Source organism: Accipiter gentilis, chromosome 2 (assembly GCF_929443795.1).
Source record: "Accipiter gentilis chromosome 2, bAccGen1.1, whole genome shotgun sequence".
In the NCBI taxonomy this organism is placed as follows: domain Eukaryota; kingdom Metazoa; phylum Chordata; class Aves; order Accipitriformes; family Accipitridae; genus Astur; species Astur gentilis.
Genome location: NC_064881.1, coordinates 42416462 through 42427594, shown reverse-complemented (window position 1 = coordinate 42427594; position 11133 = coordinate 42416462). Strand labels below are relative to the sequence as shown.

General features: G+C 41.0%; 1 protein-coding gene across 1 annotated transcript in view; it reads right to left on the bottom strand.

Annotated features, from left to right (window-relative positions):
• Positions 1-6090: 6090 nt before the first annotated feature.
• Positions 6091-11133, bottom strand: part of FER1L6 (fer-1 like family member 6) — a 137787-nt gene continuing 132744 nt past the window's right edge. The window contains exons 41-42 of the mRNA XM_049826813.1: positions 10754-10854; positions 6091-6522 (exon numbers count right to left, since the gene is read on the bottom strand). Coding sequence (XP_049682770.1) covers positions 6342-6522; positions 10754-10854 — 282 coding nt within the window. The 3' untranslated portion in view covers positions 6091-6341. The remainder of the gene's footprint in view (positions 6523-10753; positions 10855-11133) is intronic.

Below are 11133 nucleotides of genomic sequence, written 5' to 3'. Positions count from 1 at the left end.
ATGGTCTAATGCATGCAGTGTAAAAAGGGGGACTTCCAGGGGTAGGTGTAAAGGTAGGGAGACCCCCAGGAGTTGAACCTTCAGATAAACTAATCTCTGGAGCTATGATCACATGAACATCAACCATAGTGCCTTCAAACCTTTTCTGGGTAGGAAAGAAATCTATTTCCTGGTAAAATATCTTCAATTTGTCTTAACTTTAAAGAAAGTTTGGGGGAAAAAAACCACAACAACAAAACAAACCCCCAAACTAAACAAAAAATACCCAACTCCCCAAATCCAGGAGATCCAGGCTATTTCATATTGGACTTAAAAAAACACAAAGAATTAAGTCTTCCAAGAGGCACAGAGCTGTCAAATTTGTTGCCTCAGAAGAATGATAACTGCAGGATAAGGATGTATACAGTTCGTTTTGGAGATTAGCTTTCCCCCCTTGCTTTGCTTTGTAGGACAAATTGTTCTGCCAATCCACAAATTTAATGTTCAGTACAACATTAATGCAGTCTAGCTATGAATGGCCACTCTCAGTATGGTAAGCCCACCAAAACTAACTGAGTATGCTATCCACAATTTCTGCCAGTCATATTGCTATCTTCCCTTTTTAAAATGTTTGCAAGAAGCTAAAAGAGTAAAAAGACTAGACTTTCATAAAAGCTGTCCCTTCCTTACAAACTGAAAATTGGAGGATACTTGTTTGAAAGCTGTCCTTTCACCTTTATCGTAATTTGGTCGATAGTTAGGCATCTCTGCATGGGAATTTTTAGAGATTTAATCAGTTATTCATTCTTTTAATGGTTTACATGAAAACCTCTCTGTTCCCTCTCAAAAGGCAAAGAGGAGTCCATGGCAGAGCCAGGAAATTGTGTCAGATCTCTCTATTTGTGATACTTTTCTATACAAAAAATTCAAACACCAGCACTTGGCCTAACATGTGGTTATGTTCGTGTGTAGGAAAGGACTGCTTGACCTCTTAGGTAAAGCCTGGTTTATCTTGAAAGTTTTAGTCTCCCTGAAACATTTCAGGGATACGGACTGATGGAGTGCATGTTTTCAATCAGTCACAAGCCAGCTGCTTGGGATGCTGTTGTTGTCCTGGCTCTGCTGGGTGGCTCAGCATCAACGTGGTTTTGGTGGTGATTAGAAATTACATTATTTTTTTCCCTGATCCCTTTTTACCCTGTGGTAGATTAAGCTCCATAGATGTGGTGGCAGTGGAGGAAAGCCTATACTTGAGTTTTCCTGAGGGTTTTGTGATGGGCTGGAATGTTATGAGTGGTAAATAGTTGATAAAGAGTGCTGCACGTGGCCCCATCCTTAACTTCTAGTGAGTCTCGTGATCATTTCACACAATGGTATTTTCCAGATGAGCACACATAACCAGATGAACTTCATCAGCTGGGCTGGGGTAGCTTTTGCTTACTCAGGTAAATGTTGGGTTTTTCGTTGCAGACTTCTGTAGCAAGAGTCAGGAACAGCAAGTGTATTCTTCAGGAGCTGCTACACTTCGCAGTGTGAAAGAAGATTTTTTTGTTTGTTTGTTCATTCTAATTAGCTATATGGGAATGCAAAATTGTCAAAATAGGTCAATACTCATAAGAGTCACCTTTTACTGTCATGTACCCGTTCATCATGTAGCCAAATCAGTGATAATAGCGCTTTTCTGTTCTTACAGTAGGAAATCAGGAAGATTCTGGTAAACCCGACTGTGGGGGTACTGGTTAATGGTAACTGCTTTTACTGGCCAAGCACAAAACTTCTGGTGCTTCTGAAATGTTTCATGCTCTTGCTTGCCTGTAGAATTACCATGCCACTGTATGTTTCCGAACTGACCCAATAGAAATGGCAGAGGTATAAATGAATAGATATTTTGCTCAAGGACTCAGAATTCAGTAATCTGTAGGTGGGTTTTTTCAGTATTTTTCCCATTTATGGGAGGCCCTGACAGCAAAGATCTGATAGTGATTTTCTATTGCTTTTCTCCTGCTCTGGTAAAGTGAGTGGTTTCACATCTCTGCTCTTCAATGGCAGTAATGCTTCTTCCTTCTGACTCATGTAATAATGTCTTCTAAAGATTTCATTTTAGTGTGCCCATGAATATGCCCGGAGCTGAGATTTTTTTTCTGCAGAGAACCATTCCTCTTCTAGTGGTTCACACTGTATCTTGGTTATGTTCTGCTTTGTCCTTCCTCCTTAAAAGTAGATTTTCCATTTCCTTTCCTTGGACGTTCTTCAGCTGTATCACCAGAACAAGGCAAAGGCCCGTATTCCCTGGAGGGAGACTTTTTACAAGGGCATGTAGTGATAGGACCAGGGGTAATGGCTTTAAACTGAAAGAGGGCAGATTTAGATTAGATGTAAGGAAGAAGTTCTTTACTGTGAGGGTGGTGAGGCACTGGAACAGGCTGCCCAGAGAGGTTGTGGATGCCCCATCCCTGGCAGTGTTCAAGGCCAGGTTGGATGGGGCTTTGAGCAACCTGGTCTAGTGGAAGGTGTCCCTGCCCATGGCAGGGGGGTTGGAACTAGGTGATCATTAAGGTCCTTTCCAACCCAAACCATTCTGTGATTCTATGATTCCCCTTTTGCCCCATCTCTACCACTGTGCTGTTGGACATCTGCTGGTAGCATTTATAAACCTGCACAATTTCTTTTGGTGCAAAGTTTTGCCTAGTGATTGAAAATGCAGCACATCCACCTACAATGGCCACATGCATGGGTGACACCAGGCCACTATTTGCTCTGTGTCCTCATGTGTCCTGTTGAAAGCAGCAAGGCTTTAGCACCAATACATGTTTCCAGGCTAGAGCTGGCTTCAGTCTGGTCAGCACAACCCTCTGATATGCCTGTCCCCCGTCACCCATCTTGATGTGCTCATAGGTTTAATCAGCTACAGCTGGAGCCTAGAGCAGGAGGAGGTGATCAATGCCCAATTTGCTCCACAGCACTAAATCATTATACTTTGTTCCCACTCTGGTCCTTAAATGCCAGCAGGAGGTGAGTTTATGTCTAAAAATCTGACACATGATACCTGAAGTTGGGGACTCAGAAATTATTACACCCCAAACTGGAGTCTGTCTTCAACAGTTCAGGCATAGGTCTCTCCATCTTTCAGGTTTGCCCCCCCAAAGGATAACACCTGCTCTCACCTGAGAAGATTTTTGTATCCAGCAAGCAGTGTTTATTGTTGCAAGCCAAATGTCTCAAAGCAGGACGTGCTTTTTTAGATCAACAGCAGTAGGCTATTATTTCCAAATATTTTTGGGATTCCTGGCTAGCCTTCCCATTCCAAGAGTACAATCTTATATCTGTAGATCTTGTATTTGCCAATGGCAGCACTCAGCTATTTAATGAGCTATTTGTGGTCAGAAACCAGTTGATAAAACTCCAAGTGGTACCAGCTGGCCTCAAAATTGAGCCAGCATAATTGCAGACTAATGTTGAGATAACTGCTCAGGATAAGGATCTCTTCTTTTTTGTATGAAATAGGTAGGATCCTTTGACAATAATAACAATCCTTGGTATAAACCTCACTCCCTGTTAACCACAAAGCTTGTGTCACCATAAATTCACTTAAGATGCAAACCCATAACATATGGCATCTGTATGAGTAGTCCAGCATTGAGTGCTGCTACATTTTGTCTCTTTTAATACTGACAGCAACTACCTCTCCAGCTACTTCGCAGCCATCTGGAAGATCATGAAAAGGCATTCGATTTAGCTTTGTCCCATAAGACAACGCTATCCAGCTCAGCCTACATGTGTTAAGTGTAGTGATAAGCAGTTTAAGAGTTGCGGAAGAGTTAGCTTGCTTACTTTTTGGCCGCATGATGCCCTTTTTAGACCAGACTGCAGGGCTATGCAGGGGTAAGGGCACCTCGGTGTTCAGCCATACAAGAGGCTCAGAAATGGTTGTGCTGCAGGGGATCGAAGACCCCAGGGGCAGCAGGGATGAAGGAGATGGCTATTTGCACTGGGATGCAAAAGATGATGGGGGACAGGGTCTTTGCAAGGTCCAGAGTCAGACCGGGACTTGGAGGGGGGACGGCATTTCAGCCGTCTTGTCCTGACAGTGCCACTGCCCCTGTGTGCTTGCTGCTGGGGTCCAGAGCCAAGGGCTTGGTCCTGGAGCTGTGCAGGAGGACCCTCCGGCAACGGCAGGGTGCTCAAGCAACAGTCCAGTGCTTCACACAGTCCATGGCAGCAAGGGCAGAATAAGGACAGATGGACACAGCAGCTTCCATGCAGGATCAGGCCTGCTGCCCTGACATGCCGGAAAGAAATCAGAACCATTACCTTTATGGCTGTCACAACATAATCCTGTTGTGATGATTTATCTCCCACCTTTTACACCAAAATAATTTTATTGGCTCTTACTGGAGCTTTTAAATTGCATTTCCAAAATTCATGGTATGGCAAGACATAATAGGAGAAATAACATTTCCTTTTCTGTTTCATACAGGATCAATTGCAAAATAGCTCAAAATTGAAAAACAAGTGGTTTCAGAATAATGTGTCACACATGCTGTGTAAGCAGAGATTGCACCAGATGAGGGCCCAAGGCAGAGAGATATGAGATGAAATGAGACTCGAGGGTGATCAGCACCTTTCCACATCACTGGCTTGCATTGCTACATATAACTAGTGCAGATTCAACCATGTAATTGTGTTCTAATTTCTTGGTCATATTGAGTACGCTTCTAAGGAAAAATAGCCCAACAGTAAAACCCATCCAGTGTGGTCCTTTGCCACATATCTAGTTGTGATGTAATTACTCACATACCTAAATAATTTAGTTATATTTATTGTATACTTAGAACATGAAATTTAGAAGAAATACTGAGTCACAATCTCCTGGATGGTGTAGGGATGGGATGCTTTCAAGCCTGCCTTTAGCCATCTGCCTCTATCATCAGTGGAATGAGAAAGAGGCACTTTTAGAGCAATTCATCCCATCCAAAATAAGCCTCTAAAATGCTTTTTAAATGTAAACCATTTTCTCTGTGGAAGTTTCACTGACATCCGTTTTTCAAGATAATGCAATTACCTGTGTTGTAGGCCAGAGGGGAACACAGAGGCCAGGCGCAAGCAGTACCACACAAGCTTCCTATGGAAGTGGCCTCTGAGGATGATGCAGATACCTACATTTCTAGTCCTGCACCCTGAGCTTGGCAGAATTATCAGCATTTCTGGGATTTCTTTTTTCTTGCCTTTTGATACTTTAAAATTTGAGAAGGCTGCTCACACTTTATAGGAGTGGAGCATGATGGAAAACACTTTTCAGAGTGTTTTCAACCTTTCAAAACCCTTTCAAACATGTCTAACCATGGGTGAGACTAGAGGAGATTTCTGTAGCTAGTTCAAATTCATAATTACTCATTTTAAGGCTAAGTGGGGTCATTAAGTTATCAAGCCTTGCCTTTTGCATGACACAGGCTGCAGCATTTTCTGTATTCTTAAGTTGGATGAGGATTTACACATTGACAACTGTGTAAGGCTTTATTCCTTGTTTTCTTTAATCCTGCATGATTTCTTCCACTCTGCAGCCCTTCTCTTTTCCATTCCTCTTTCCCTCTGCTTGTCAAGCAGCAGGATTCTCCCTCTCCCCCCTCCTTTACCAGGATCATTTGCTACCACAGTCCCTGTGGCTGAGTCTTCATCTTTCTGATCCCTCTCCTCCAGCAACCTCCAGCACTTTCAAACTGCAGCTGTAAAAAAGTTCTCTCCACCTCTGCTTCTACCTCTCCCTGTCACTGACACTTACCTTATTTATAAGTTTGTGAGATGTCTTTATAGAGCACAGAGCTCCTACTGAGATATGCAGGATGAATTCTTCATGACACCAAATGAGACAATTTAACCTTAGATATTTTATTAATAAACCTTTTATCTCAAAATAATCATGCCATTATAAACTTACTGAAAAAGAGTTCAAACAATTAATTACAAAACTACGCAAAACCCGAACTAATCTTTGTGTACAGATTTTGCTTTTAATATTTAATCATTTGTCTGTAATAATAAATACTTGACTGACAAATCAGTTTCTGCATAGCATTAAAGAATTCACTTTCAAACTCAGTTTTAAGTGCAGAATCAAACTTTCATTGTCAATAAAGCTGCAGCAGTATGTTAATGATAATGTACATTAAGGCTGGGTTTGAATGAGCAGCCAAAGAAGACGTTAAAATATTCTAAGAGAGCTCCAGTTTTTGATACAAATAGTTATGTTTTCTTTTTACAAGGAAGGAGGTGTGTTTCAGGTTGATTACTTCTGTACGCCTGACTTTTATTTTTAACTGAAGTGTTTGTGTATGATTAGTTACAATGAGAGCCATAACCTATGCTCATCCTACAACTATCCTATGACTGATCGCACCTGGCAGCGTGTAGATGAAGAGCACCAAGAAGACAATGAGAATAAGCAGAATTATGCCGATGATGATGTACTTCTTGTAATTTCTCCAGATCAGGTGATACAAACACTTGAAAGGATTTACAAACCAAGAGAAGGATGTGTCTGGTCGGCTAAAGGGGAAGAAAGAAAAAGAGAAAAACTTTTGTAAAGGCAGATCCAGCTATTTCCAAAATTACCCCACTGCAAAATACATATTTGAGTCTAATAAGGACCTTTAACTCTTGGGAAGACACTAAAGAGTTTAGAGGGAACTTCCACAAGTTTCACATACTATTGGGTCACTCTTACATTCGTCCCTGAGCCCAAGATCCACACACCACTCAGAATGAAATTCCAGTTTACACTTTATAACTACTCCAATTTAAGGCAAGATAAGGGGTTCAAAATTACAGACAAGATCATTAAAATGCTTAAGAAGAAATGCAGACATCTTGAACTTGAGTACAAAAGCTTTCTAATCATTGCAAGGAATTTAGCATTGCAAAAGGAGTAATGAGCCACTACAAAAAATCTGATTGCTTAGTGATAGTCACAGTGCCATAACAGTCAGAGCCAGTTCAGGCCTGGCATACGGCCCAAAATCACGTATTTTCAGAAGGAAGTTTAAAACAGGCCTCCTGAAAGCAGGAGATGAGATGAAACCCAAAATCTAGGTGGTTTGCCTGGGTACATAAGGAAGAGCCACCTTCTTCTGGTGGAGAATATCTGTACTCCACAAACTTAAGTTTTTTCCAAATGTTCCCCCATGTTGTATCCTCCTCCATAATAAGGAGTTTCTTCACACTGTACAGCAAAGCTCGCTGCCATACAGAGAGGAAAAAAATGTTATCTTTAGGAAAAATTTTGGCATAGTCTCTCCTCTGGCATGCCACCCAGCTTGGGAGGTCACTATGCCTTGGACTTCAACAGCCCTAACCCTGCGATGAGCTGAGGCAACGTCTGTCAGCTTTGTATGACGGGATGACCTGATGAGTACCGTGGTGTGGAGCAACGTTAACACCTGCAAAATTGGATGCAGGTTGTCTTTCTTATTCAATATCACTGTAGTTGTGCAGATGGTGCAGCAGTAAGGAGAATGAAATTACGACTGAGGGTCACAAAAACCAATGGCCGTGTCTCACTCCAGAAAGCTGTTTAAGGAATATAAGCAATGTCTTACTCATCTGTAGAACTCAGCATGTGGAAGCGAATGCCAGTGTGACAGAAAGTCTGTAAATCTAAAAGGCCAACTGAATATCTTTTAATTAAAGACTGTTTTGTACTGAGGTGGAAATTACTCAGAAATAAATCAACAAATAAGCCCTCCAGGTTAAAAGGAATTATTAAAAAATGGATACTCTAAAGCGTAAAACTTGCTGAATCACAGACTTGAGTAACAAAACCATTAGTCTGCACATTCCAACTACTTAAGGGCTTTAAAGACATGAGAAAAAAACCCAGACTGTTGCTCATTTAATTTGTTTTCTTTGCAACGTAGAATTTGGTACCAGTTATAGCAACATATTTGTTCTAATAGAGTACATCCAGAAAAGTGTCCTGTCTTGATCGGCAGAGAGGAAGAGATGGATAACCTCATGGTGTTTTGGCCAGCAGGAAATTACACTCACTGCACCTTATTTTTCATTTGCATGTTTCTGTTTAGTTCCCAGATATTTAATCTTTGGCCACCTTTGCTCTGGTACATTTAAGAGTCTGCTACTGTCTAGTAGCTCCTAGAAGATAATTTTGGTATTGAAATAATTTTGTTTCTTAATTTAAAAACTTAATTATGCAAAACAATCTGAAAATTTCTCTGCTTGTCTGTGTAAGCCTACATGATTAGCAAAAAAATGTGAACATACAGTACTGGCATAGAGATATGGAGGTCCTGACACAAAGCTCCTTGAGATCCACTTCTTCCTGAAAAGAACTCATTTGAAGTGCAGAAACAGTTATCTGTTATCTCTCAGTTGATTTTGACTACTCTACATGTATGAACCACATATTCCATCACACGGGGGCACTGAGCTGGTAAACTTTAATACCAGCTTTACGGCAATGAGGCATGCAATGTCTTCAGCTAGTAAGTGTCTGTCTAGCTAAAATAGTATTTACTATCCACATGCTGATATTGTTTTAGTAACCTTAGGATTTATTTTGCCTAACTTTAAAACTTAGGTGCCCAGCCTGGTCAGTCATTGGCTGTCTGCATGTGGAGAGGAAGGACCTTCTGGAGGACAATTCATCTCTTTCCCCAGCTCCCATCTTAAGATATGTGTGTTAGGTAAATGGGATGACTCCCCCACCTGTATATGAGGAGCTACAAAAGGAGCCTGAATGGCTTGCTCCTGAGGCAGGTAACGTCAAGTGAGACTAGCCCCACCCTAATTTTATTTTAATTGAGGCATACATCTCAATTAAGAGTAGAACTTGGTTGAGCCATGTGTTGGCTGTGTCTGTATGTGTATGATTTCGTCATAAAAACCTGGACGTAGAGCTTCTGTGAATACTGAATGCAAGATCTGGAGGAAGACTATGGGTCAGAACACCTCCAGGCTGGCTCTGCAGCAGAGAAGGGGCCACCAGGCTAGTGACAACCTTTCGGCCCAACAGCATATTTGTGGGTAAAATGCTCTTGAAGTAAAAGTGCAGGGAGTCCTGGAGCCCCAGGCTGTCCAGGGTACATGGGCTGGGACTGAAAAAATGAGGGGAAAATGAGACATTGCCTTTGGGCATCCTGTTGACAGCCTTCTGGACATGTAATCCTTCTGTTACATGCTACACTCCCTCTTAAAACTGCCTAGGCTGATTGCTTCCGACCACATGTATTTCAGAGCTATCGCAGTCCTCTCTCCTCTGTAAGACAGTGCTTTAGTTTCCATTATAGGGATTCTTTCAGATAGACATCCGTCAGGTATAGCTCATCCCGCCTTTGAGTAAAGACGTTGGGTGAAATGATTGATTAAAGTCTTTCCAAGGCTAGTTTTCAACAAGTCCCCGATACCTCTAATTTTCAGGCTGAATTTATACACTTTGTAAGGGTATTGGGAATTCCATCTTTATACTGGTTTTTTCCTTTTTCGTGTTTATCCTGAGATATATAACAAACCAACAAAATTAAACAGAATGTGCAATGATTACCATTATGACTAGCAATTGGTTTTTAGAAGCTTTGGTAGCAGGAAATATAACATTAATTTCTCTCTCTCTCTCTCTTTTTAAAAATCTAGCTCATTACTTTATTAGGACAAAGTAATTGAGGCAAAATAGATTAGGAATTTTTCCTGAATGCAAGAATCTCAGCTGATAACATTTTTTTAATGTGACAAACACTGAAAGATAGAATGCTCCTTCTAGATCATGTACCTTTGTTAATCCACTTAAAATGTCCTCATTTAAAAGTCTTATGGTGAAAAATAAGCATCTTCATTCTTTGATTATGAAGTACAAAAAAATTAAAGATGGATTTGTTAAAGTTGTATCATTCCTGTATGACCTGATTTTTATGTTTTATGTGCCTTTATCTGCAAGTGACTAATTTATGCAAAACCAACTAGATGTATGCAGAGGTCACTTTTACACTGATATGTAGCAACTAAGACACTTTTAAATGTGTGCAGATAATTCCTAGAATCATGGAAACACAGAATCATTTCAGTTGGAAACGACCCTTAAGATTATCAAGTCCAACTGTTAACTTAACACTACCAAGTCCACCACTAAAGCATATCCCTAAGCACCACATCTACCCGTCTTTTAAACATCCCCAGGGATGGTGACTCCACCACTTCCCTGGGCAGCCTGTTCCAATGCCTGATAACCCTTTCAGTGAAAAATTTTTTCGTAACATCCAAAATTCTCATTTCCTAATACTAAGACTGTCTCCTAATGGTCATATTAAAAAAGACTGGACATATAGGAAATATTTCATACAGTCATTTTAAAGCACTTAAACATTACTGGCTTATAGTTATCCTCTTAATATAATAAATATTATCTGTGTAATCTTTATAGGTGACCAAACTGATGTGTTGGGTGTATGCATAAGTTATGATGGTTTAAGAGGTTATCACGTGACAGGTCAGCTATGGAATGAGCCCGCATATGAACTCCAGCTGAGGACAAATGTACAGCAATGCCTTTTGTTTGCGCTTCCAGAGGAAGGTATTTCAGCTAACCTGGAAGGTGCTGCTAACTACGAGTGCTGGCAGCCAGGAGATGCACAAGTTGTACAAATAGCTTGCTCAAGATTATGGCAGGCAAGAGGAGAAAAGCCAGGAGAGGAGAAAGGAGACATGATCTTCCCTGTCTCCTGCTGAATGCCCCTGCCCCAGCATGTTTAATGAGTATGCTCCTACTCACTTGGGTTTTTCCAAGGGCTCGGGCTCCTTTCGAGCTTTGCCTACTGGATTCTTCTCAGCTTCTTCTGCTGTGACTAAGTGAAACTCAGCTTCCACCTTGCCCTGGATCAGAGACATTATACATAAGCATCCAAACCTGGGTTATTATCACTAAATCACAGCAGGGTTCAGCTTGTGGAGAAATTATGGAACCAGCTGAGGGTGGAGGAAATCGATTGAAGGAAATAAAAGTTTTTGCAGCTAAAGAGAAAGCACAAAGGAAACCCCAGGCACCAAATTCCTGACTTATGCTCAAGCAATGTGAAGAAAGAGAGGTAGGATGTTTTCTTCCGGACCCATAAATATATTTTCTGCTTCTTAAAATATAACGTAATTAATCTC